The sequence below is a fragment of the Panthera tigris genome, chromosome A1, assembly GCF_018350195.1.
Source record: "Panthera tigris isolate Pti1 chromosome A1, P.tigris_Pti1_mat1.1, whole genome shotgun sequence".
Lineage (NCBI taxonomy): Eukaryota > Metazoa > Chordata > Mammalia > Carnivora > Felidae > Panthera > Panthera tigris.
Genome location: NC_056660.1, coordinates 81,545,903 through 81,570,394, shown reverse-complemented (window position 1 = coordinate 81,570,394; position 24,492 = coordinate 81,545,903). Strand labels below are relative to the sequence as shown.

Genomic DNA, 24,492 nt, shown 5'->3' with positions numbered 1-24,492 from the left:
AGACACACGCTGCAGCTTCCGCACAATAATCGTGAATTAGAGGAACACGGAGCTGGTTTAAAATGCCCATGCGCGTTTTATTAATAAAAACTAACAGTGCCGAGTTAAACAAGTCAAACAATTAAAGTCTCTTTATATTCCATAAAATATTACAGAAAAGTTTATTTGTGTTTCAATAAAAAGACTATTGTTGTAGAACAGGCAGCTAACAGCAACTGTGCGGTTAATGGTTCTTTGTGAATAAATTTTAAAAGGGACTACTGCCTGTCCTGAAATTCCGTTTCTTTTTATAAAAAAAGAACTATTAAAAATGATTGACAAATTTTGAGTTAAAAAACTGTTAGAACATTCTCTATATTTAATGTCAACTTTATCGTAGATTATAGGAAGATGCTCACGAAACAAATACGACGTTTGTTTCCGTTTGCGTCTTTAGACGACAGACGTGTAGGTGTGTAAACAACTATATAGTAAAGTCTGCAGACGCTGCCTGTGAGAAATCAGGCAGGCCTCACCGCAAGCCACACGCTGCTCCAAGCCCTCCAGTTTTCGTAGCTGCACCAGCACGGCAGTGAACTTTTACCAAACAAAACAAAAACAAATAAAGAACTTCGCAATTTGCTGCAACATAGAGGAAAAAAAAAATGAACAAACTTGATGGAGTCACACAGTCAATATAATTTAAGGGAAAATAAAGTCCTAATACAATTCGTGGCCCAAGGCTGAAGAGCAGGGCTCGGCCGGCACCGTCCGCGGCTGCCGGCGGGCTGTGGGAGGAGGCACACTCAGCAAGAACCAAGGGGCAAAGTGAACTCTGAGCTACAGACAGACAACGCAAACAAGATCCTGGACAGCGGAGAGAGGCCCTGCGTCGTGGCCGGCGCCCCAGCGCGCCCCAAGCCCCCGTGGAACGCAGCCCTCGCCCGCTCTGGCGTCTCCTCGGGAGGGGCCAAGGAGGAACCCAGCCCACACCAAAAGCAGTCTCTCCCGACGCGGACTGTGAGGGCCGGCCGCGGGTGTCAGTCCTCCTCCTCATTCTCATTGAAGTCGTCGTCCTCCTCCTCGTCCTCCCCGACGTACGACACGGGGGTCTCCACCCGGGAGCCGCTGTACTGGGACCCGCTGGAGCTCGTGGCCAGCACGCCATCCGCACCATTGGTCAGGTCGCTGCGGGAACGAGGAGACAAGGCGGTCAGCAGCATGCAGCCCGAGTGGGGCGCCCCCACGTCCGCTCCCGCCGAGCTGGCGCTTCACCCCAAGCCCCCCTCAAGACAAAGATCACCGCACACGAGGCAACGCCGGCAGGGCCACAATATCTGTCATGACATCACAAACCAAGCCCCGACAGGCTCAAACTGGAAACCACAGGTCCTTCTTCCAGGCCTCGTACTTGTGACCTCCTGGATCTCCAGGAGGGAGGGGACAACAGGTGAGGAAAAAGGGGCCCCAAAAAGGACATGGAGCCCTCCAAAGCAAGGCATTCCAGATGGCAGCGCACGGGGGTGCCCAGCGAGTTGTGTGTGCACGTGTTATGTGCATGGCTATGTATGTGTGTGCACATGTATGCACGTGTGTGACTGTATGTGGTTATATATGCAGGTGCATAGTTGTGTGTGCACATGTATGCACGTATGTGGTTGTGTGTGGTTGTATATGCACATGTGTGTATGCATGCATGCATGTGGTTGTGTGCACGTGTATACACATATGTGGTTGTATATGCACGTGTGTAGTCATGTGCACGTGTGGTTGCATGCGTGCATGTGTACTGCCTTGCGATGGTATATATATGCACTTGTGTGTGCGTGCGTGTGTAAAGGACACCCCAGGCCCACACTCCACCACCACCACCACCACCCCCTGCCCTGTACCGTGCGGAGCCCTGGGAGCAGAGCTGTAACACATGAGTCTCACACACTCTGCAACCTGAACTTCCAGGAACAGCCCCCAGGACCCCACACATTCTACCATTTCATGAAATGGCACTTTCTGAAGGCCAGTGGGGTCGGCAGGGCAGGGAGCAGGGGCCCAGAGAGGTGGAGTCGCAGGGCTGGGTGCTGGAGGGAAGCAGGGCTGCTCAGACGTGCGTCTGGAACCCATCTATGTTGGCACTGGGCCCTGAGAGTCTCAGCAGGGGACACGTAATCATCTCTGGCTGTCACATGGGGTGTGAGGGGGGTGACTACTGGCACCTGGGCCCAAGGGTGCCACCAAACACATCAACAAGGCACCGGGCAGCATGCAGGACAGTCATCTACCCCCAAATGGCACCAGTGCCTCAGGCAAGACCCTGGCCTAGAACAGAGAGATTTTAAAAACTGGGGTCCTGAGGAAACACCTCTGGATTCAGGCGGCCCCTGGCACAGAGTGGGTCAGACACAAGGCAGCAGACACAGTCCTGGGGCCCCGAAAGGTGACTGCCCACACCCACTAAGAGGTGCACACACCCGTGTGACCTGTTCAGACACTTGTTGTCAAAAGTCACTGTGATTCCTTGGTATTTGGGTCTAGCAACAAGAAAAGTACCCTAAGAGACATCAGACACTAAAGGGATTCCAGCCTGCAACACAGAGCTGCACAGAGATCCCCCAGATTCTGGCCGGTCACCTCCTGCAAGCGTGCAGGACTCGGGTACCCCTCCGCCACCAGCCTAGAAGGCCTGCAGCTGCTTTGAGAGCACAGAACGTGGGGGCAGAGCTGTGCAGGACACGCGTTTTAGGCACGGAACGACTGCCGAGGGCGGCTCTGGTGGGCCAGCGTGGACGGCTCTGGCGGGCCAGCATGGACGGGGCCCTGAGGGCACTGCCCCCACCTCTGCCCCAGGCCAGAGCTGGGGCACGGCGATGCTTTTCTCTAACGCGCAAGCAGACATGCCCCTCGCTAGTTAGGATTTGTTCGCACGGTACGATGAGGACCATTCATCATTATGCTCTTTGACAAAGGAACCCCACAACTGGGAAACCCAGCCTCGCAAACATCAGAAAAGGCCAAAAATTTAGCCCTAAGGCTGCTTCAAACTGCAGCCTCTTTTCTAAGTGGGAACCACCCAACTGCCCAGCAAATTACTGTGCTTTTGTAAACGTCAGGCTGGTGTTTAAGTTGGTTTTTCTTCTGAAATGGTAATGGCTTTGCTTCCCTCATGTAAAAGCTGATGTGCGTCTCTGAAACTTTAATCAGTAAAAACAATTTCATGAACATGAAAAGCTAAAAAATACCCAAATTCTGCCTCTTGCAATAACTGGTTATCAGCATCACACAGACTACTGCACACACGCACACACATGCACGCACGCACAGGCACACAGGCAGAGGGAGGGAGCTGACCTCCACCTAACCCTGACCGGGGCCAGACACCCCACCAAAGACTTCAGTGCAGGTGCCACAGAACCCAGGAGTCGCGTGATGGCCACAGAAAGCTACACTGTCCTTTATCAGATCAGATCCATCCCACTTTGTTGAACCTACAGACTGCTTGTCTACCTTATATTTTAAAAAATTTAACATTTATCATTATGTAGGACTGACAGAAGGTAATATGGGTAACGTGTAACCTAATATACCGTGAAAGTTAATAAAACCCTGTTTTGCCAATAGAGAAAAAATTATATTAATCTTTAAAAACCTAAGATAAATACCCAGGAACAACATAATTCTGTTCCGTGGGACGGCTGGACCAAAGACTAACACCCAATGGTTCAAATAATAAAGCTCCTTTAGTGACACACAAAAACTACTACAGTAAATGGCAAATTGAAGAGAGCAGGGAACAAAATTCTGTGCACGTTGTGGCCCCAAGTGTGTTAAGAGGCAACAACAGGGTTGTGTTGTGAGCTGTGCCTGGCCTGCGTGTGGGGTCCCGCCCCGTCCAGAGCCGCGGTCACCTGGCAGAAAGCCTCGTGCCATTGGAGGTGGACACCGATGTGACGAACACCCCTCCGATCGATCCCTGAGCCATCTCTGAGAAGAGAAGAAAACGCAGCAAAGGTCACAGGTGGAGGCTCGCGCTGCAACCAGGCGGCCATGGGCCGGACGGCCGGACCCCCGAGCACCTTCCTCCCCAAGAGGGACCAACCGTGACTGCCGGCTTGAGTGGGTGTGCCAGAGTGTAGCCAGTGCCAGGGACTTGTCCAGGGCCCTGGGGGGTGGCAGGCGCCCGGGGGTCCAATCCAGCCCAGCACCTCTGGGGGACAGCCCCCGCCACAGCTCTCTCACCACAAAGCCCCTTCCCTCTGTGGCCACGGCCTTGGTGCTCAGCAGAGAAGTCCCCAGAAGGGAAGGCAGTGAGAGGACCAGCTCTCAGCTCACCAGGCACACAGCTCCTCGCCCCTGAGTCAGGAGGAGGCCACGCTGGGTCACCTGGCAGGGGGCACCGACGGCCCTCTGGGGGTCGGGGGGGCCGTCCTGCCTGCGAGACCTCCAGCCCCACCCCACTTGCACCCAGAAGGTGAAACCCTCACTTAGCACCTTCATCTCGTCAACTACACCGGCAAAGCCACAGCACACCGCTGTGGCCTCCCCATGCCACACTCCCCCTACCCCCACAGCCCCAGCCCTCCCGCCCAGGCCGTCCCTGCTCTCGCCAGACGTCCCAGGCTAGGGTGGGGCCCCCGTGGCTCTCGGACATGACTGACCTGTCACGTAGGGCTCCAGTGCCTTGGGCACCAGGCTCCTCGCTGTCTTCAGGTCCTGGGCAGAGCAGGTGCCAGATTCCAGGCCGCAGGCCATTCCCATGCGCTTCAGCACCTCAACGTCGTCGTGGATCTCAAACGTGTTGTCGAAGTTGAACAGGTACTCGAACCTGGGGACAGTCACCCCCAGAAAGGGAGTCACCTGCCATCTTCAAGACAGGGAGGGGCAGGAGTGGCTCCAGTCCCCTCAGCGGGAACGCCCCTCACCCCAACCTCACTTGGGCCCCTTTTTATCTGCTGTCCTGCCAAACCCACGGGCTCCACTCTGCACTGCCCGCAGCACCCCCCCAGTGAACAAGCTCTCTGGATGTTTAAACAGGTGTGCTAGTAACAACACCTCAGACTTTATCTGTTTCCCTTTTATGTATTTTTTAAACGTTTATCCATTTATTTTGAGAGAGGGAGAGTGAGTGTGAATGGGGAGGGGCAGAAAGAGAGGGAGAGAGAGTTCCAAGCAGGCTCCCTGCTATCAGCAGAGCCTGATGCAGGGGCTCAAACTCGTGAACCCCAAGATCATGACCTGAGCCGAGACCTAGAGTCAGATGCTCACCCTACTAAGCCCCCCAGGGGCCCCTGTTTTCCTTTTAAAAGACAAATGTTTATAACCAGGGACGTGAGAAATGAGTCTGTAACTTAATTATGCTAAAAGACTGTACTTAATAATCAGAGTCAGTACTTGTACAAACGAGCAAGCAGACGCACTCTGTCTTTCCTAACTGTGAGAGTGGCATCCTCCACTCCGACCTGAGCCTCAGCTGGGACCTGGGGGGGTGGGAGGGCCCTCCGGGGACTACCTACTTGTCATTGGAAATGCTGCAGTCGATGACAGTCTTCTTGCTGGTGTTGACGATGATGAAAGGCAGGTGGATGACCGAGTTTGGGGGGGGCGGCCGGCTGGCCTGCTGCTCTGCCTGGCGGTTCCTCTGCACCAGGTTCTTGAAGGCAATTTGCTACAAAAGAGGAGCCACCGCCAGCCGCTCACACCAGCTGCCTCGATCTAAGGCCTTGTCCACAGGAGTCCCCGACGACCCCACCCCCGGCCGCACAGCACAGAAACAGGGGTCAGCCCCTTGAGAGGTCAGAGAGGACAGTGGGCGGGGGGGGGGGGGGGGGGGGGGGGCGGAGAGGGCATCAGGGCCCAGCAGAGAAAGCACACCCTGAAGAAAAGCACACACCCCGAGGAGAACGGATGCAGGTGCTCACACCTCTAAGACAGAAACATCCTCAAGACCGGCCTGTCCCCTGTATGCACCCCACCCCAGAAGGCAGACATGCAGCCACACACCCAGAACCTCCCAGAGGAGCAAATGCCAGCACACCGCCGGGGCAGGGCTCTCTGGGGACACAGGTGCTCAGCCCCAAAATGACAGCACCTTCAGGATGACCTTCCCGCTGCTGTGGCAGAAAGCGCCCCTCCCTCCCCAGCTGGCCTGGTGCCTCGGTGCTCACCGAGCAGAAGGATGGGGGCGGGGGGTGCTGCTTTCCCGCCTTCCTGCCCAGCAAAGCATTCCCACCACAGGAGACCTCCTCTGGGGCGAAGGAGACACTGAGGCTCAGGTAGGGTGCCCCCACACCCAGACCGCCCAGCGGGACAAGACGTTCAGCCTCCGCCGTGGTCTGCAGGTGCGGGGCCAGCAGGCATCCCAACCTCCCTGCTGGCCCCTCCTGGACTTTTCCCTGTTCAGAGATCTCCCAACCTCAGCTGCTGGGCCTGTCTGTCCTGAGACCTCCCTACACTTCCCCCCAGGGTCCCAGGGCTCCCCCACACCCTCCAACCTGACCACAGGGCCTGTGGTCTCACTGCCCTTGGGGTACAGGGCACCTCAATAAATCACTAAGTTATCTTCCCTTTCCTGACCACCCAGCACTTCTGTGGCAGCTGACCTCCCTGCACTGGACTTCCCCCCCCCCTGCTCCCAGGGCCCAGCCAGACGGTCCCAACACCACAGCCTCAATCCAGGGACTGGCCACCCCTCCAGCAAGCTCCGTTTCTCCTTCCAACCCAGAACAGACATCTCCAGGACCATACAGGGACGAGGGCCCTACCTGTGGACATCTCTGCAGGAGCAGGGGACGGTGCCACCCACCGACCACGGGTGCTGACCTCTGACCCACACTCGCCATCACACCCCAGAACGTGCTTCGTACCTGTCCTAGGGAAGGCTCACGTGCTACCCTCCAAAGTGCATCCCTCCTGCCACTTAGACTCTGTAACAACCAGCACACACACTACACGTTTGCTCACACGCACTCTCTCTGGGAACAAGGCCCACGTCTAGAGTTCACGTCTGCGACGCCTGTGCAGGAGCCCAGCGGGTGCATTCAAACTCTCAAAGCAGAGATTTCATGAACGATCGGATCCCTTCTTACCCACTGAGGACCCGCTCCGAGGCTGCGGGCAGTACGACCCTGCTTGCACTACGTCTCCTATTCGTGCGCCTGTGACAGAGTCCGTTAAGCGAGGTGCATGACACACAGCACTCAGGACAACACTGGTGAGCCGTGTGAACGCGCCCTCCCGCCCTCCGTCCTGCACGTGAGCTGGCCAGGACACTATGTGGGCGCAGGGGCGCTTGCTGCGAGCAGGGCCGTTACCTGCAGGATGAGCTCCTGAAGCTGAGACTGCTTCTGCTTTATCCTTTCCAGCCTCCTCTGCCGCTCCACCTTCAAGACAAAGACCACACCGTCACAACGCATCTGACAGTGTCCCGCAGGACAGGCCTGCCAGGAATCTCCTGGCGGGGAAACAGTCTAGAAGGGACGTGGCCCGTGGGATGGGACACGGGGGCGTTTCTTCAGTCTCAGAACAACACACCCTTCTCTGTCTTCTCTCGTTTTCTGGACACGGTTGATATAAAACTCAAATCCCACAAGCCAGGACTCAGAATTTACCTCCGCTGGGTGCACCGCCCTCAACTGGGCTGGGGCCCACAGAGCACAGACGAGCTGGATGGGCCACACACCAACATCTGGCGGGCAAGCGGGGGGCACGGGGAAGAGGCGGACCCCTGGTCCAGGCAAGGCACACACAGCACCACACCCCGAGCGGGCACCCCCGGGGCACCCACAACACCAGACCCCGAGCAGGCACCCACGGGGCACCCACAGCACCAGACCCCAAGCGGGCACCCACGGGGCGCCCACACAAACGTCCGCACCAAACACGCTGCTCTGGGGTACACCTACAGGGCACCATGGAAAATAACGGGTCAGCCACATACCTCTAGATTCTGACATTCCTGAGCCGAGTTGGTGGGCAGACCAATCCATTTGATCTCCTTTTTCTCCTTAGAGATGATGTTCATGGCCATCAACACATTTAAGGCGTCATAGACTCGTCGTCTTATGTTCTTCTGGTCATAAGCCTGGGGAGGGCAGAGCAGGAGTTTTCCAGACCATCCAGAACAGTTCCCAGGGAAACACCTCAACAGCAGACCCGGACACACTCAAGATGGTACCCAGCAACCCACCAGCGGTGGTGAGTCACTCACTCCTCGCGTCCCCACGGAATGTGAAGGGAGAGTCAGAGCCCGCGCACGACTGGATCTGGGGCGAGAGGGCGCCGCACCCCAGGTAGGTCAGGAACACTCTTCAGTGTGGTTCTCTGACTCGTGTGTGTGTGTGTGTCTCAAATTGCTTCAGAAAACACCAGCGGGCGCCGAGACACCGGGCCTCCCCGCCACGCAGCGCACACTCACAGATTCATTCGGTAGGATGTGGTTGTCGGCGGCACTGAACTCGGCAACCAGCTCATCGGCCACCTCGTTGTAGGACGTGGTCCCCTTCCTCTGCACCTTCTCACAGACTTTCATGGAGAAGTGTCGCAGGCCCTTCCCGTTCTTCTCCCCTTTCCGGTGCCGCTTCCTTCAAAACACAGAGGAATGGCAGCGCCCTCAGCACCCTCAGCATCCGTGTCGCAGCAACACGCTCACCCACAGGCCCGGCAAGCGGGGCGAGGCCGAGCCCCCACGCACACACCCAGGGACCTGGCTCATCTGCAGACTGCTGCGCACGGTGATGGGGCCGAGGCTCCCTCCTCTAAGGGCCAGGCCTCACACATGCGTCGGCCCCCGGGACGGGCGGACGCCGGATGTGCACAGACGCACTGACACCGCTGCTTAAGAGCACATCAACTGACACAGGGATGGTGGGCGTTTCACTGCAAATTTAAGAATTCTGGGGGAGGATGTGAGCTTTCAGCCACCGACACTGAAGGCTGGAGGGCACTTCAGACTGGGGGGAACCCAGCATCTCAACTTAAGTCACCACAGCAAGGAAAGGGTGGCTCTGAGTTTCTCAATGGATGATTCAGGGAATGATGGTTTTTGCTTTAGGACCAATACAGACATAATTCCAAAAGTCTTTGTTTTTAAGGAAAGTCACAGAGCTGACCTTCGAGTACAATCGTTTTCTCACTGGCTGCCTTTACTGGAGGAAAGGGTCAAAGTGACAGTGTGGTGGGACCATCCAATGGGGTGTCACCCGTGGAACAGCCGAGTTACAGCGTTGCAGCGGGTGAGGCTGCTTTGAGATCCGTGCTCCCTAGACGCTACTTTGCGGTGCAGACAACGGAAAAAGCGTCAAAGTTACTGCAGCGTGGAGAAGCCAGCTTCCTCCTCTTCTTCCGCCAAGAGCTCCCCACCCTTTACAGTGCAGCACCCCCCGAACCATGGGGGCAGGGGCGACTCCCCACCCTTTACAGTGTGGACCCCCGAACCATGGGGGCAGGGGCGACTCCCCACCCTTTACAGTGTGGCCCCCCCCAAACCATGGAGCAGGGGCAACTCCCACCCTTTATAGTGTGGACCCCCGAACCATGGGGGCAGGGGCGACTCCCCACCCTTTACAGTGTGGACCCCCGAACCGTGGGGCAGGGGCGACTCCCCACCCTTTACAGTGTGGCCCCCCCGAACCGTGGGGGCGCTCCCCTGCAGCCAGACTTCTCCTTTTTGAGGAAAAGCGTGCCCTGACTTTGGCTGTGGCGGCCGGCCCGCGTGGCCCAGAGAGCTGGGGGTACAAGTCTAGGCAATGTGCTCACCCGGCAGACCAAGGTGAGGGGTCTGAAGGCTGGTTCTGTGAGACAAAGTGAGTGTTAGGGGTGTGTGGGCTTCCTACCACGATAGTGTTGGGCGCTGCAGGTCTCTGAGGCGTACCAATTACCTACAGTCAAAAGAGACAATTCAGAGCACAATCAGAAATCTCCCACACGTGACCCTGCCATTCTTACTCCCCATCATCTCCAGCCACTGCTGAGTCTCTCGAGCCACGAAGATTGGGGAGAACACGGTGTGTGAGCAACACCCAACGGCTGATGCTGTAGCCACGGGCGCCATTATCTCAGGTGTCAGTTCTCAGGTTCTGAACCGTCGCTTCCCTCAGCCACCTCAGGTGTCCTCCCCGTCCAACAAGAGCAGCAGAAAACGCCCCACCCGAGGAGGCCGTGCTTAATGGTGGTTGACGTGGTTAACAGTGGGGCGTGCCACGCAAGCCTCAGGGAACGCCCCGCCCCCCATTCCGCTTGCCCTAGTTTACTTTCCCCATCCTTTTCATGAGATGGACAAGGGTGAAATTCTGTCTTCCAGGCGTGAAGTCAGGCCAAAACGCAAATAGAAAAACTCTCAGAACAGAGGGGTCACAGGGCAGGGCTCGCAGTGCCCCACCAGCCCATCCACATGTGGGAGCCTCATCCCGGCGGCAGCTTGTGGGGGCCCGGCACCCCAAACAGTGCAGGGCAGGGAGGAGGGAGGCAATTAGCACTGGGAGCAAGTGTGACCCACCCTGCACGCAGGGCGGCTGAGTCTGAGCGCCCCACGCCATCTCCGCACCAAAGGAAGGGGAAGCCTGGTTTGTCTTTGACAAGGACTTAGAATTTGGCCCCATCCATTAATACGCAAATATTCACATGGAGGACACAGTCATTGCTGCGTAGAGCCCAGTAAATATGTCCATTTTCCAGGATCTTGTACGAGACTCCACCCACACCAAGAACGGTCAGAACAGTACCTCCCAGTTTCTGCACAGCCAAGAGCTTAGCGACACGAGGACACTGTCGAACGAGTCAAGGTCAGGCACCAGGTGCTGGGGCACCAGGTGCCAGGGCAGCCCTTTGTGGGGACGGGTGCAGCCTTAGGGACTCACCAGGCCCACCGTTCAGGCCAGGGGGATGCTTCCTGCACCCCTTCTTAGCGGGATGAATGTGCTGTGGCCATGGGACAGGTCTCCTGTCAGAGCTAAAGACTTATCAACCATAGAAAGAAAAATGCTCAACTCAATTTCTTTCTATTTTAATTCTCATTTCCAATAATCAAAGTTTCATCACAGTGCTTTCCAAACTGGAGACCACCCTTGTTCAAAAGCCATGAAATCAAATAGCAAGCTTTCTGAAAAAAAAGAGGACAAGACAGAACAAATCCCCAGACAGGAGATGTGCCTTGTGAACCTTCTGTTTCTGTTAAATGAATGCGTATGTTCACGGGGCCCTAGGTCACTGTGGAGAACGTGCTTTAGCCATGGCTCAGGGTCAACAGTTTGGGAAACACGGACACCCGTCACTCATGGCTATTACTGGACACGTTTTACAAGGACTTGGTTGGTTACACTCTCAGGAGAGCAGATTTAGGACACCAGCGCCCACGTGGACAGGCAGGAGAGTCACAAGAGGGCTCCTGACATCTGGCCTGGGCCCCGCAGCTGGCACCCTCGCCCTTTCCCCTCCCTCAGCTGGACCTCTCGGTGCATCTATTCTACAATGAGAACACAGCAGGCGCGCTGAGCTGCTCACTGTGAGCATGGCCTCACTGGGGGAAAAGGAAACTGTCCTCGCTCTGCCCCGCTCGTCTTATCCACTCTCCCGGAAGCCGTGCCCATGGGCACTGCCTCAGGCGGGGCCAGGGCAGAGCTCCTCGAGAGCCTGAGCACATTCACATCACATGAAGACAAAGCCTGGGCTCTCGGGTCACAATGTGCCAACCCTTTCACCATCAACCCGCTGGCAGATGAAGGCTGAGGGACGCCTTACAGCGTGTGAGCTGTAGCTCCTAGCGCTGGATCTGCCAAGGAGGAGTTACCATCATTAGCTCCACCTGGAAACAGCCTGACCCAGACTGGGACTTAACTCCCAGACTGACCAAGAGTGAGGCACCGTTAGAAAAATCCTCGTTAACTCTCCTCCATACTATGCACCCTGGCCGTGAAAGCAGAACTGATCCTATAATTAAGAAGGTTTCACAAGCTGAAGCTGCTAGAATACGTAACACCTAAAAATAAAATGAGTTACAAAATAAAACATAGAGTAGAATATTTAACTTATATCAGAAAGACATTTATTAAAAGGGTGTGATGAGCCAAAAATGGTCTAGGACTTCGACATACTATTGCTTTGAAAAACCCACAGCAACTCTGCTAGAAAAGCAGTCACGCTTCACTGACAGGGTAAGTGACAGGGCACGTCCTCAGCTGCAGGGGACGCTCACCCAGAAGCGGGCACTCAGGAGGGCAGCGAACATCCTGCTCTCCATGCTGCTCACGCCCAGAGTTGGGGCTGCTTCAGTGTGACCAGAGCCCCGTGAGCAAGGGCCGAGTCCCACAGGGGATCAATCCGTGGGAGGCACCCAGCATGGTCCCCAGAGCAGGGACACACCTGTCCTGGCACCTGACGGCCCACAGAGCCCTGAAACCACTGCAGGCTCCACAAGGACACCACCCTCATTTCCTAAGCAAGGGAGTGATGTACCCTCTGAGCTTGTGGGGCAGACGCAGGGCCCGAGCCAGGAAAGCAACACACTCCACAGGTACATGCTCCTGAAGCGTGAGGCAGGTGGCCATCCCAGCGCTGTGGGCACTTGAGAGGGAGCGCATCTCCATCCAGAACCCTCCAGCCCGCCAGCCCAGGGCCCCTTACCACTTGCTGTGCAATGTTGACATTGGACTGTCCGAACGTTTTTGGCAGGAGCTGCTTTCCCAGCGTGCTCACCGTAGAGGGGTGGACGGCGACCAAGGACACCACGCCTACAAGACAAGGAGGTAACAGGTGAGGGCCCTTCTGGATTAAGGCTGCAGGGGACAGCTTCAGGATGATGACGCTTCCAATCAGATTCTTACCTTCCCTACTTTTATCATTTCCCATCTGTGGGTCAGTTGCAGATCCTGCTACTAAGTTGAACCCTTGTCCGTGTGGACGTGACCACCAGGCCCTCCTGGGTGCTCTCATGTCCCTGGGATGGGGCTCAGCCCCAGGCACATCACCAACCTGCCCTGAGCCCTAGGGGGCTGCCTGCTCACCTACAGAATGTTCCAGGGGGACTAGAGAGCCTGGGAGAGCAGCTCTGAAAGCCTACAATTCTGCGACAATTATAGTCTTCAAATTAGAAGCCACTATATTCCAGCATTTCACTATATGTTTGCAAAACTAGTTTAGAAATCTAACATTCTTTTTCCTGGAGCAGTAAAGTGTCTGTTTCTAGGAAGAAAAATGCCCCATGAGGATGCTGCTGCCTCTCTGAAGACACAGTCAGTCTCCTCACAAAGGAGGGGGAGGGTACATGAGGAGACAAATCCCCTCCTTCAACAGGTGTTTGCAAAGAGTTCTGTGTGCCTGCTCTGTCCTCGGTGCTGAAGACACAACAGAGACTAAAAATGGTAAAACATTTCATTTTACATATTAAATAAAAAAATCAAATAAAGCAGAAATATAAAAACTCAAAATGTAAAAAATAAAGCCCTGTGGTGCTGGCATCGAAGGCAGAGAGAACACGAACAGGAAGCAGTGGCCCTAAAGGAGCCCCGGGGCCGGGGGCGGGGGGGGGGGTGTTGAGGGCAGGGTGAGCGCAGTCCTTACAGACAAGGGCCTGAGCCTGCCGGGGGAAGAGCCGCCCGGACCCCAGTCCCTGCCACACGGGGAGAGGAGAGCTCTGCGCTGGTCATGCCCCGCATCCCTGGCCCCTGAAGCAGAACTGCCTCCTGTGGCCACCGAGGGCAGGTCTCGCACAAGGCAGACTCGGATGGCGTTCCTTCATTTCACAGGCTCTGCTTCATGACCGCCTCCAAATAACAGTAAGACACAGTCTTCAATCCAGCCTGGTCTAAGTTTCATTTCTGAACCTTTTAACAGTCCACACGCTTTAAAGAATAGACTCCAGGAGCGCCCGGGGGGCTCAGTCGGTTCAGCGTCTGACCTTAGCCCAGGTGATAACCTCACGGCCCGTGGGTTCGAGCCCCGTGTCGGGCTCTGTACTGACAGCTTGGGGCCTGGAGCTGCTTTGGATTTTGTCTCCCTCTCTCTCTGCCCCTACCCAGCTCATGCTTGCTCACTCGCTCGCTCTCAAAAATAAACATTAAAAAAAAAAGAAGAACAGACTTCAGATTTCAATACACAATGAATCTTACTGCCACATACAAATACTGAATAATTTCTCTTGATAACCTAAGTCATCAAGACATTTGTCCATCAAACCAACTGACTGAATGTTAGCGTTTTCACCGACACCAGCAGATATTTGTTTTCTGTAAATGTTTGTTTGCTTCAAGTTTTATTTTTCTCTAAACACAGAGACCTGTATCTTAACAAAAGCAAACATTATTTTAAATGTTTATTTTTGAGAGACAGAGCATGAGCAGCGAAGGAGCAGAGAGAGAGGTAGGGGGGACAGAGGATCCAAAGCAGGCTCTGAACTGTCAGCACAGAGCCCAACACGGGGCTCGAATTCACAAGCCGTGAGATCATGAACTGAGCCGAAGTCAGACGCTCAACCGAATGAGCCACCCAGGCACCCCCAAAAGCAAATTTTTAATGATTGTTTTAGATATATAAAAGACAGTTTAAAAGACAAAAATAAAGTTATTCTGTTTTGCACAGAGAGATTTAAAACACAAACGTGTTAGTCATTTCAAAGTCACACATGAGATTATCAGGTTATTAATAGGTTTTTAGGAATACTGAATTGATTCATAAAACGATAAAACTTAGGGTTTTTTTTCCTTTATTTTACAAATGACCCCGTCAACATCAGCAGCCCCAGCAGCTGTTAAGATATTAAAATAAAGTAAAATAAACGAGGTCAGAACACGGCCACATCTGGGCCAGAGCTGCAGGTGCGGCCACAGAGGACAACACTGAGCGCTCAGAACCACAGGAACGTCCACCTACAAAACCACGTGCTCACCCGCCACGGCAACGGCAGAGCTGAGAGGCAGAGTGGATCGGGGCCAGGCCCCCTCTGGTTCTCACCAGGGTCTCCCTGTTCTCTGAGACACTTTTCAACACTAAGAACTACCACACAATCTTTCTCCAGTATGACCTAGAATTAACTACTTTCCTTTTATCCTATTTGCTCAAGAGGCTGAAACAGCAAAGCTCACCGTCCGGTCCAGAGACCTGCCCCAGCTGCGCCCCCACCTGGCCCTGCCTGCAAACATCAGGGCTTAATGGGTGTGCTCTGTCCATTTTTCGTACTTTTCCATGCACATCCATAAATCCAAGAAAGCAGAAGTATTGCTCATGTGGGCCTTTGAAACCCAGAAAATTATCTACATCTCACATAACTTTGCTCACACTGTCGCTGAGACTTGTCCACAGAAAGGTCTAGTTGATTCCTTGAACCTGTGCTGTTCCGTTATAGTACACTGATTATACAAATACACAAATGTTCCTACTGAAACACCGCAGGTAACATTGGGCCATCTGGCCTCCTCCTGCCGCTGGCGTGCCCTCACGCAGGTGCGCCAAGAGGACCATCTGTGCTATGGGCTTCCACATGGCACCTCCACAGGGCCGTTCTGCACACACCACACATGCGCCCCGCACACACATACACAACATACACGTGTGCACATACCACACATGTGCACCACACACACTGCACGCACACACTACACATGTGCACAGCACATACACACGCACACATGCATGACACACATGTGCACGCAAACCACAGTGCACCGCACACACATGCACGACACACGTGTGCGCACACCACACATGTGCACCACACATGCGCACCACACATGCATGCACACACCGTACGCGTGCACCACATGCACGACACATGTGTGAGCACACATGTACACACCACACATATGCACAGCACACACATACCACACATGCATGACACACGCGTGCACATCACACCACGTGTGTGCAAGGCACACACATGTACGCACACCACACATGCACGCCACGCGCACACACCACATGTGCACATCACACACCATGCACCACACACGTGTGCACCCAGGCAGCCTGTGTCCCCCTCTCTAGGTTTCCTACCAACTGCTGACTCAGGGAAGACACGTCACTTTTTAACAATCTCAAGGATGTGATTCATTTTTAGTTTAATCTGACCAAAGACATCAGAATGCTTAACACACTTTTCTGACAAAGACCACCACACTTCGACCTACTTACACTCCTGTTTACAAGACAGGCTAACCTGTAACACAGCCTAGAGTTTACTCACTAGAAGCACAACTACTTTAGCTGTACGCTCTCTTTAGTGCCTTTTGTTAAAGGAACTAGGTGACAAAATATTTTATTATTTTTTTAATGTTTATTTATTTTTGAGAGACAGAGACAGAGCACGAGCAGTGGAGGGGCAGAGAGAGAGGGAGACACAGAATCCAAACAGGCTCCAGGCTCTGAGCTGTCAGCAGAGAGCCCGACGTGGGGCCTGAACCCATGAACTGCGAGATCGTGACCTGAGCCAAAGTTGGACGCTTTACCCACTGAGCCCCTCCCCCGGCTCCCCTGAAATATTTTCAACTATAACATCACGAAACAGAGAATTCCTCTCTTGGCGAGAAAAGGAGTTAGAACATATGTGGTCTGAGCTATTATAACCCTGAACAGGAAAAGGATTCTAGAAGTATTCCGTAAGCATATTCTTACAATTAGCAATCACAATTCATTAATACCTATGGGCTTTAAGACAGATTATGAAACCATAAGGTTTAATGTCTTCTTGAAAATAATTTCAACCATTTCTAAGTTCTAAGAACCTAGTATTTTAAGAGTTGCTCTCTTGCCCGCCACGCTAGAAATACCCCAAGCGCTAAGACGGCGGCCCCCGCACGGCCCTGCCCCTGCACAGCAGGCGCCAGAATGGCCCTGCGGCCCAAGGAGGGAGGCAGGCTCCACAGGGGCACCTCCTGGTGGGAGGGAGCCGAGGTGCCCAGTGTCTCAGGGCCTCGACCACACCCAGACCGCTCCTCTGCGAGCGCATCTCCTCTGCAGACCGGTCTTCCTGGCCAGCCCGGCAGAAGGGTTTGGCGTGTGAAACATGTTATCACTTTGTGCTCCAGATGTCGTCTGGGTTCAAACGATGGCGCCTCTGCTCTGCGCTCCCCGAGAGGGGCCAGGCCGCTTCCCCCGCAACAGCCGTGTGTGCAGGTGCACGCACATCTGCGAGGGTGCCGTTCCCGCGTCTCTGGGATGATCCCACAATGCCAGGCTGTCGGCCACCTGTCACTGGTGTTCATCTCTCCTGCCTGGGAGCCCGTCCTCAGGGGAAGGGCAACTCTGAAGCAGAAGGAAAATGGCAGACGTCACAGGACACGTCCTGTCACCAGTCAGACCCAGCCACATCCCGCGACATTCTGCGGGAGCCGCCTCCTGCACCAGGCGCTTGGGGTGCACAGCCCTTCAGGGAAAACAGTCAGCAGGCATCAGAGCACTCCATCAAGGTGCCAGGTGACAAAAGGCAGCACCGGAAACTGCCAGAAATGGCCCGGCTGCAGATGAGCAAAGTCACAAAGCCACAGGGAGGATCAGTGCGTGCAGATACCACACACACACGCACACGACGTGTCAGGACACATGCTTAAGCACACGTTTACATCGTGAGCCGTTTCTGCAGCGAGTGCACACAACATGTACGCAGAGGCCAGAGGAGAGGAAGAGGCCGCACACGGGCCATGGCCCCGGACTGGTTCTGTGCGGAGGGCAGGCAAGCAGCGGGCACATCGGGAGGGCGTGGGCACATACGTGCCAGGGCCCACGGCCTGAACCCTAGGGCAGCAGCCGCACGGCTGGAAGAGGAGGCTCCAGCAGGAACAGCGGCAACAAAATGTTGCCAGCAAAGCACCTGGCCAAACCCCTACCAGCAGGGCAGGCCCAGGAGCAAGGGGGCCCACACCCACTGGGCCACCAGAACCTGAAATATAGGCAAAGGAGGCGCCACTGTAGCTGTGCGGCGCCAGGCGCCCACGTGTTTGGTACAGCCACGCACACGCACCTCGTGCCCTGGCTCCCGCTCCAGAGCGCCTGCCCCAAACATAGGAACAAATGTGCGCGCGAAGGCTCACACAGCATCAAAGCCGTCGGCGAAGCCCTGGGAGCAACCCAACGGCTGTCACAGCAAACAACGTAGCCTTCGTTGTCTTGGACCGCGTTGGGGCCTCTGGCCTTCAGGGCCCGTGGGCACAGGAGGCTGTGACTTCAGCACACCTTCTGGGGAAAACAGCTCTTTGAATCTTACAGGCGTGACGACCGACTTGATGTGAGCACCAAGGCGCTTGTCCCCAGCTATCCGATCACAGACCAGCCGCAAGCCGCCATTAGGTAGGGGAGACCACCCTCCAGAGCCCCCTAACCAGGCAAAGACTTTCAGAGCAAATCCTCAGGTCTCCTCCACGAGGAAGGAGTAGACGCCTCCAACCCCACTTCTTGCCTGTGTCCGGCCTGCCGGCCCCCTTGTCACAGGGACCGATCCCACAACAACGAACCTCCCTCCCACTCACCACACGTCTCCCGTAGGCTCTGCCTCTGGAGAAGTCAGCAGACACTGGCACCTGGAAATGGGCCACAGGCAGCAGCCAGAGGAGCAGAAGAGACAGGTGAAGAAGCACGGACAGCTCTGAAGGCTAAGACAGGAGCAGAGTCAAGGCCAGGACCCAGGGAACGGGAGTGCGCAAGACCCCAGTGTGAGCGGGCATCACAGCCAGAGCTTAGGCAGGAGCAGGCACGGGGAGCCTCACCTCAGGAGGGGTTCACTGGCCCCAGCCAAGGGCAGCAGGGTCACTGGGGCTCCCAAACTCTCAGCAGCTGGAGCTAGGAGCAGCTGGGAGGCAGCCCTGTAGGCGTGGCGCATGCGGACAGGAAGCAGGACGGGCCCCTGCCCCCTCATGGCCCAGCCTCCACCAGGCCTGGCCATGGCCCTCCTTTTGACTCCCCACCCCTACCCCCAGCGAGAGCCAACTCCTGCCCTTCACGGTCCCTCCAGAGAGACAGGCTCTTGGGAACACACTGAGGCCACATTCCCGGGCTCTTGCACAAGCCCGTGCCAGGGGTCTGGGCCTCACTCAGCATAACCCTGGCTGAGTCTCCGCCAAGCGCTCCTCGGGAAGCGCCCACAATGACAGCGGGGTCAGACAACACAGTCTGACACCCATGGGCTCCCCAACTTCACGAACACCACTGAATAGCCCAGAGTGCGCAGGTCCAGTCAGTACCACACCGCCCAAAATTAGCATCGGAGCTCCTGAGCCGGAAGCAAAGGTGGCCGTGCGTGGAACCGTCCCCACGGGTGAGCACAGCAGTTGGGCAGCCTGGTCCTACTCCCTTTGTGGCCGAAACAGCACCGGACTGCCTGTCCAACAGACAAACGGCTCCGTTTACGAAAAAGCACTTCTCTGGAAGGAGCAGGAGCCTGCCAGCGCTCAGCCTGCGTTCATAGGGTCAGAGCAGGGAGCACATTGCAGAGATGTGGCCGTGGGCCTCCCCATACCCAGAACATGCCAGAGGCGCAAGGGCAGGAGCCTGAGTGCCTGGGAGGCTGTGCTGGTCCCAGCAGAGGCGGGAGCAGAGGCAGGAGCCAGGAGCCTCGAACTACAGCAGTCCTAGCTGTGAGCGGAGCCAGGGACACGGCGGGCCAGACCACACCCAAGAACACGCAAAATCCTTGAACAGTGCAGGGAACTGGCACCAGGATATTCTAGAGACTCAAGAAGCTGTTGTCTTCTCATCTCTCCAATGCAACCCCCATAAGGGCTCAAGCACAGATCAGGCAGCCCCTAATCACGGGAGGGGCCTGTGGGACCGTCCAAACAATAAAGGGACTCAAAACAAACACCAGAACGAAAGGCTTCCACTGTTTCCAGGGGAGCAGAGATCACAGTGTTTTCACTACTATTTCTGCTTAGTCACTTTTACTAAAGACGTCACGCCTGTAAATCCTAAAATTCTAAGTGTCCAATTAGTTACACTGAAGCACCTCGCTCAAGCAACCTGTGAACGGTAAAAGCTATTGAACTAAAACCATCTGCAAACACTGAGTCCCTCAGCAGGGCCCTGTCCTTGGACAGGAAGGGAAAGAGGATGGGATCTACAGAAAAGCAGGACGCTGCCTACGACCTTCCAAACACAGAAACCCGGAGAGCACACATGGGCCCACAGCCCATCCAGGGGACAGTGGCCAGCGTGACAAGGGAGACCCACTGAGCCAGGAGAGGAGAGCCTCCATGAGCATCAGAAGGCGCCATCCTGATGCAAAAGAGGGAGCAGGGCCTGAGCCCACCACCCTAACCACATGGGCTGGGCCCACTGGGCCCCACGGGGAAGGACACAGCTGGACTCCTGTCCCGCTCGCCAGCAACAGATGGATGGGAAGGGGCTGGGACATTCCCCCAAAGCTACCGCAGGAGCCAAGAAGTCACCGGTCAGGGCCTCAGCCTGGCGGAGGCGGCAGTGGTAATCTAGCCACTCTGAGTTCGGGATGCCACAGGTGGCCAGGTGTCACGCATCAACTTGGAAGGGGCATGCCCTCTGGTCCAGCACTTCCACACCTAGTCTATCCCGGGAAATAGCCAGCACGCTCATACACGTGGGCAGATGTTCATCACGGTAACACCAGGAGGGAGACCATGGGACCCCAGAGCAGGGGGCAGTGGCCTGGACCTGTCCACCTCCATGTCCGGCCCTGAATCCCAACGAGCCACCGAACATACACACGTGGCTTCCTGATGGGCAAGACACGAACCCGGACGCACGCGAGGGAGGCACCACCAGCCTTGGGCTGCCGCCCGGGTCCAGAGCAGACACCTGGAGGCTCATGGCGCCCGTGAGGCAGAGGAAAGCACATGACCTGCGTTCTCCACGTCCCCGAATTTCTGCAAACAGCGTGAGCCCACCACTGACAGGTGCCTGCAGGCTGTCGGCGGCCCCAGGCAGGAGCCCTCCCAAAGCAAGGGCCCCACACTTGACAGGGGCTTTCGTCCCACAGAAATTCACGAGTACACCAACCCTAACACTCTCATCCACAGAATTGTATTTGGAAAAGAGGCGCCTTACCTTTTCCAGGACTAAGGTTCTGGTCTATGAAGACCTTGAGTTCCCCGTTGGCTTCAATTAGACCGGCCTGCAGAGAGCAACAAGGACAGTAAATAGGGGGTCTAAGAGCGACAAATCTACAGTTCGTAACAAGCCGGGCTGTGTGAGGGAGGTGTAAAATACGGCATGAAAGAGACAGAATGGTCAGGAGCCCATGCAGGGAACTTCGAAGCTTAACCCTTGTGACGTTAATGAGATACAGCTTTTGTGCATTAAGTCAACACACGCATTTAAGGGGCAGTGCCTGCGGCTAGTGGAGGCGCACCTCGGGTGGGTGTAAAATTCATCTGACCACCTGTCGTGAGAGCAGACGGGCGATCCGACCTGAGAACAGGGCTTCTTCAGAGCCCCGGACGCGGCAGCTCCACCAGAAATCGGGATGCACCTCTGTGTACAGGAGTGTGGGCCGGGGCCAGGCAGCATACGAGGTCCACCCGGCACCCCCATGTCCTGAGCAGGGTGACCACGCGCAGGGCCCACTGACCACGCAGCTCACTGGGGCACCAGGCAAGTGATATCACTCCCCAAGGTGTGCAAACGCACCTGAGCCGCTACAGGGAGCCATGTCTGGGACTGACCCCTGACACGCGTCCTGCGTCCGCTTTCCTGGGTTTTCATGGGAAGAATCAGGGCTCGCATGAGCTCGTCACGGGCACCGCACACCATCGGCGTCTGGACGCCCGCACCCGAGTCTGTCCTCACCAAACATCGAAGATGTGCCTGCTGCACACCAAACCAGGGCAGACGGTCTTGATACACCGAGCCTCACCAGACACCAGCCCTGCCACACGCACACTCACACCAGTGCACACCATCCGCACGTGGTCACTCACACATACACATGCACGCACACACGTCCTACACCCATACGTGTGCACACATGTGCATAAACACACACACACACGCGTGTACACAAGCCACATCGCAGGTCAACCAATCCCGGCAGACAAGCCTCCTCTGCCTCCTGCCCAGGCCTCTGACCACCAGTGACCCGGGCAGTGGGATTCCTGGCCCAGTGGGAGCACCGGCTAAGGACGCCCTGGTGTTCGGGGACCCACGCCTGTGTGTACACAGCGATCTCACACACATCCACACGAGCCATGCACTCACAGACGCTCACATGTCTGTGCGGTGTGCCTGGACTTTCCTCACAGGTGTGTAAGCGCAGGCCAGGCCGCCCGTGAAGGGATACAAGTGCACTTTCCAGCATCGTCCTGTCTGTCCAGGAACCCAGGGCATCTGCGGCCCGTTCCCACCCCAGGAGGAGCCTCAGGTTGGCAGCACGTACGGGCAGCAACAAGCTGGACTGCAGACAGGCAAGGCTCGTCTGGGCCTGGCACGGGAGAAGCCGCATGTCAGGCCCTGCGGTGTTGCAGGGATGGGTTCCCTCTCTCCATGTGGTGCACAGAAAACACACCAAATGCACCCAAAATGCACAAATCCACACACGGAACCCGAGACGGAAGTCAGGCCCGTGCCAACACCACATGGGCCACGTTTCCTGGACTCTCCAAAACTCCACCTTCCCACAGAAGTGGAGGGAGCCAAGCACATGCCCACAAGGATGGCAGCAGATTGAGGCCGGGCTGGGCTAGAGGACTGCTGGCCAGGAGCCGCCAGACTCAACGGCACGACTCTCTCTGGGCCAGGAAGCCTGCACCAGGCTGGTCCCAGCAAACAGGCTCAGGGTGCCCCAGAGACACGGGACATCAGCTGCCACAGATTTGAGGACACAGCCGTGGCAGGAGAGGGCCTCAGGGCCCCCATACACCTGTCAGACGGCCCCAGGCTCCCAGCACATTATTGGCGCTGCCGGCTCCTTGATCCCAGACAGCGGCCCTGGGCTCCATGTCCACTGTCCTGTACCAGAGTGGACACGTGGCTGGACGCCTGAGCTGGCAGCCACGGAGCCCCAAGATCACACAGGGCCTGTCACTGTCCTCATGGGTCTGCCTGGGTGGGACCCAGCATTGCCCAACCTGGGGCCACTGCCCGTGCTGCTCCAGCTCGGCGGTCACAGGCCACTCATGGGAAACCCCCTCTCACAGAGGGAACACTCACAGTCCACACATCAGCGGCACAGCCCCAGCAACCCCTCACAATGTGGAAGGAAGGGAACCAGGCCAGGAAGCCCCCAGTCACTCTGGAGGAGGTCTAGTCCAACTCAAGTGATCAGACTAGCCCATCCTCTCCAGAGCCAAAGGGCTTCATCCTCCCTGGCCACACGCAACCCACCATGGCCACCGGATGAGTGGCCTGGGCGGCGAGCAGGCCAGCCCAGCCCTTTCCGGAAAAGTCTGGAAACAGACGAAGAGGCCAGTCCCTTCTTGCCAGTCTCAGGGTCAGAATCCAAAGCTGGGGAGTCACTGGAGAACACAGAGAGCAGGAGACAGGCAGACAGCCGGCTGACATGGAGGAGAGGCTGGAGTGAGCCATAGGTGCACCCAGCGGCATCATGTCTGCTCCCGGACACCCTCCCAGTCACGGGGAGGACGCTGATGGAAGTTCCGCATACTCGTGCTCTGTAAGGCCTCCTTTCTGTCGCTCAAAAGAACCTCATGTAGAAAGGGGGCTGGAGTCTTCAACAGGCTCCTCCCACCCACCACCCATGCAGCCCCAGTCTAGCCCCGTGGGAGTCCCACAAGGCGTGGCGGCTCAGCACCGAGGGGCTGCAACGTCCAGAGCAGGCTGCCTGGCAGTGCTTGCCACCCCCCTCCCCACGACACCACCTGGGAGCCCGTGGGCACCACGTCTGACAGGACCGTCTTCCCATACCCACCCTGTTCCCAAGCCTGGTTTCCAGTTCGGAGCGTAAACCTGAGGGCAGTAACTGTGACATAGGAAGAAGCCAGCTGGCGGCTGGCAGCTCGTTGACGCCCACACTGTCCGTATGTGGGACCGTGACTAGGTACCCCATAGCAAGTCTCACGGGCACAGGAATTCTATCTCGCAACACAACGTGTGTCGGAATCACAAGTGGCGCAAGCTCGGTTTTCACAAAGGAAATTAGAAAGCTGGGGCTGGGAAGTCAGGCTTTGGAGAGGGTGGGGGCCTGCCTTCCTGCCACCCTCTCCTCCCCGGGGGCTGCCGCCGGACACACTGCCACCTGGCCACGCCCAAATTCCAAAACACGGAAACCATTCGGGAGGATAAAGGGTTACTGTCGCTTTAACCCCTGAACTCTGAGGTCATTGTTCTGCAGTGAGACAGTGGTGACCGATTTTTCTCTAGAACATAAAAAGTCCTTCTTTTCATCTGGGAAGCCACTGAATGTATTTTTGAAGCATACTTTAACAGCTGCATGCAGATTTGGCCCAAATTTCCTGGAGCCACATGACTGACTGCCAATGACCAAAGACAATCGGTCAGGACCAAAATGACGCATCTAGGGTTCCTGACCTCGAAGGCCGACAGCAGTGCTCCATAAGTCCGCCTGGAAGGAGCTAGAGCTCTGGGGGCACGCAGGCAAGGCAGCTGCGGAAAAGC

General features: G+C 56.1%; 1 protein-coding gene across 6 annotated transcripts in view; it reads right to left on the bottom strand.

Moving 5' to 3' along the window:
- Positions 1–56: 56 nt before the first annotated feature.
- TFDP1 (transcription factor Dp-1) overlaps positions 57–24,492 on the bottom strand; it is a 40,212-nt gene continuing 15,776 nt past the window's right edge. For all 6 annotated transcript variants that reach the window (XM_042980715.1, XM_042980708.1, XM_042980725.1 and 3 more), the window contains 10 exons: positions 20,968–21,034; positions 12,589–12,695; positions 9,727–9,848; positions 8,387–8,552; positions 7,910–8,053; positions 7,284–7,352; positions 5,487–5,638; positions 4,632–4,798; positions 3,882–3,957; positions 57–1,167 (listed from right to left, as the gene is read on the bottom strand). In XM_042980715.1, coding sequence (XP_042836649.1) covers positions 1,020–1,167; positions 3,882–3,957; positions 4,632–4,798; positions 5,487–5,638; positions 7,284–7,352; positions 7,910–8,053; positions 8,387–8,552; positions 9,727–9,848; positions 12,589–12,695; positions 20,968–21,034 — 1,218 coding nt within the window. In that variant the 3' untranslated portion in view covers positions 57–1,019. The remainder of the gene's footprint in view (positions 1,168–3,881; positions 3,958–4,631; positions 4,799–5,486; positions 5,639–7,283; positions 7,353–7,909; positions 8,054–8,386; positions 8,553–9,726; positions 9,849–12,588; positions 12,696–20,967; positions 21,035–24,492) is intronic.